This window comes from Oratosquilla oratoria, chromosome 17, assembly GCF_046742065.1.
Source record: "Oratosquilla oratoria isolate Oo_2021 chromosome 17, ASM4674206v1, whole genome shotgun sequence".
In the NCBI taxonomy this organism is placed as follows: Eukaryota; Metazoa; Arthropoda; class Malacostraca; order Stomatopoda; family Squillidae; genus Oratosquilla; species Oratosquilla oratoria.
The window spans coordinates 5,314,280-5,316,779 of NC_134793.1; the positions used below are offsets into that span (position 1 = coordinate 5,314,280).

At 46.5% G+C, this 2,500-nt stretch overlaps 1 protein-coding gene across 1 annotated transcript in view; it reads right to left on the reverse strand.

Annotated features, from left to right (window-relative positions):
* LOC143034364 (neurotrimin-like) overlaps nucleotides 1–2,500 on the reverse strand; it is a 31,906-nt gene that overhangs the window by 22,872 nt on the left and 6,534 nt on the right. The window contains exon 2 of the mRNA XM_076200320.1: nucleotides 771–848. Coding sequence (XP_076056435.1) covers nucleotides 771–839 — 69 coding nt within the window. The 5' untranslated portion in view covers nucleotides 840–848. The remainder of the gene's footprint in view (nucleotides 1–770; nucleotides 849–2,500) is intronic.

Below are 2,500 nucleotides of genomic sequence, written 5' to 3' on the forward strand. Positions count from 1 at the left end.
TATGTACTTAAAAGTACTTATACACACATATGTATACATAAACAGGCGTACATATACATACACATGCACACATATGTATACATAAACAGGCACACACACACATGCACACATACACACGCGTACATAAACATGTATGCACATATACGCTCACATGTTCACTTACACAAACAAACAAACACACACACACACACACACACACACGCACGCACACACACACACATACACACAATCATACACACATACACACACACACACACAAACACGCACACACATACACACACGCACACACACATACACACATACAAACACACACACAAACACACACACACACACAGACACACACACACACACACACACACACACACACACACACACACACACACACACACACACACACACACACACACACACACACACACACACACACACACACACACACACACACACACACACACACACACACACACACACACACACACACACACACACACACACACACACACACACACACACACACACACACACACACACACACACACACACACATACACACACACAAACATACACACACACACACAGACACACACACACACACACACACACACACACACACACACACACACACACACACACACACACATACACACATATATAATAAACAAATATGACACCATATAAATAACTATTAAATACGTTTCTGTGTTCATGAGACAAATGGATGACTATAAAGTAAAGGTAAATTATATATGAAAAGAAAATATTTTGCCCACTTTGAATCTATCATCGCTGGAGAAGGTATTGGTTCCTATAGTGATGATGTGGAGGTCTCGCTTTCGCATCCAAGACACCTGCAACGATAGAGAGAAAAAGTTGGGTGAAATGCCGGGCGAAAATTTTGTGGTGAAAATCCCAGGAGAAATTTGATGGTGGAAATCCTGGGCTAAGTTTGATGGTGAAAATAGCGAGCGAAATTTGGTGCCGTAAGTCCTGGGTGAAATTTGGTGATTTCACCATCAAATTTGAAATTTGGTGGTGAAAATCCCGGGCGAAATTTGGTGAGGTGAAAATTATGAGTTATTGATCACATCGTGTGTGCAGGAGCATCAACACGAAAAATATTCTGAGCGAAATCCCGGGCGAAATTTGGTGGCGAAAGCTTTGGGTAAAATTGTGGTTGAAATGAATAGGCGAAACCGCGGTCGAAAAATGTCAGTGAAATTCCCCTGACATGAGTTCTGAGGACATATTGGAAATAAACTGAAGAGCATCATCAAATTTGACATAAAAATTAAATCATGAAGTAAGCAAATACACTGAGAGCGACAGCAGCGCCACACCTTCTACAGCGGGGCAAAACGTAACTACATCAATAAACAAAGTGTCGATGACAGCGCCAAGCACTTGATAGCAGCGGGAAGGCCAATTACCAAGGTAAACAAATGGGTCGACGCCAGCGCCACGCATGTGATGACGGTGAGATGTGGAACTAGGAAGATAAACACACTGTCGATTACAGCGCCAAGCACTTGGCAACGGCGAGAGCGCGCAATTACGACAGTAAACAAACTTGCGACCTCGATTGACACGAGAATAGGATTTTTTATGAAGAGAAGCTCCCGAAACGAGGTCTTGCCGGTGAGTAAGGGGAGAAGTCTTAAGAGGAAATGAGGGGAGAGAGAGGGGAGATGATGAGAGCGAGGGGAAGGGAAGAGAGGGGAGGAATTTTGTGAGGGAATAAAGGGGGATCAGAGGTGAGGGGGAGAGGGGGCAAGAGGAGGGAGGGGGAGATAAAGAGGGCGAAGGGGAAAGGGAAGGGAGAAGGGAGGAGGGGGAATCAGAGGTGAGGGGAAGAGGGGAGAGAGGAGGTAGAGGAGGAAAAGAAGAGAGAAGGAAAATGAAAAGAGCGAGGGTGGAAGGGAAGGGAGAAATCTTATAGGGGATAAAGGGCGGGGTCAGATTTGAGGGGGAGAGGTGGGAAAGGGGGAGATGGAGGGAGAGGGAAGGTGAAGAAGATCGGGGGGAGGGAGAGGAGAATTTCTATGAGAGAATGAGGGGTATCAGAGGTAGGGGAGAGGGAATGAGAGGGGGAATAGAGGGGGGAGGGGGAGGGAAGATATCTAAAGATGGAATGAAAGGGAGGAGGTGGAGGAGGAGGAAGGGAAGAAGGGAGGAGGAAGAGAGGAGAGAGGAGATGAAGGGATAAAGTAAGAGGGGGAAGGAAGGGAGAAGACTTAGGAGGGAATGAGGTGGGAGGGGAGGTGAGGGGGAAGGGAGAGAGGGTGGGAGAGGGTGGGAGAGGGGGGAGATTGCGTAGGACGGCTCACGAAAGGCTGTGAATAAAATAGCTTGCCGACAGTCAGGGTTAAAATGAAAAGTACCATCAGGTATGAAAGGAAGAGAAGAACGAAAAGGTAGCCGAATGCCGAGGAGGAAGAAGAGGAAGAGGAGAGAGAGGATGAAGATGACAGAGAAGAAGGAAAACTAGAAGGCTGACAAATGC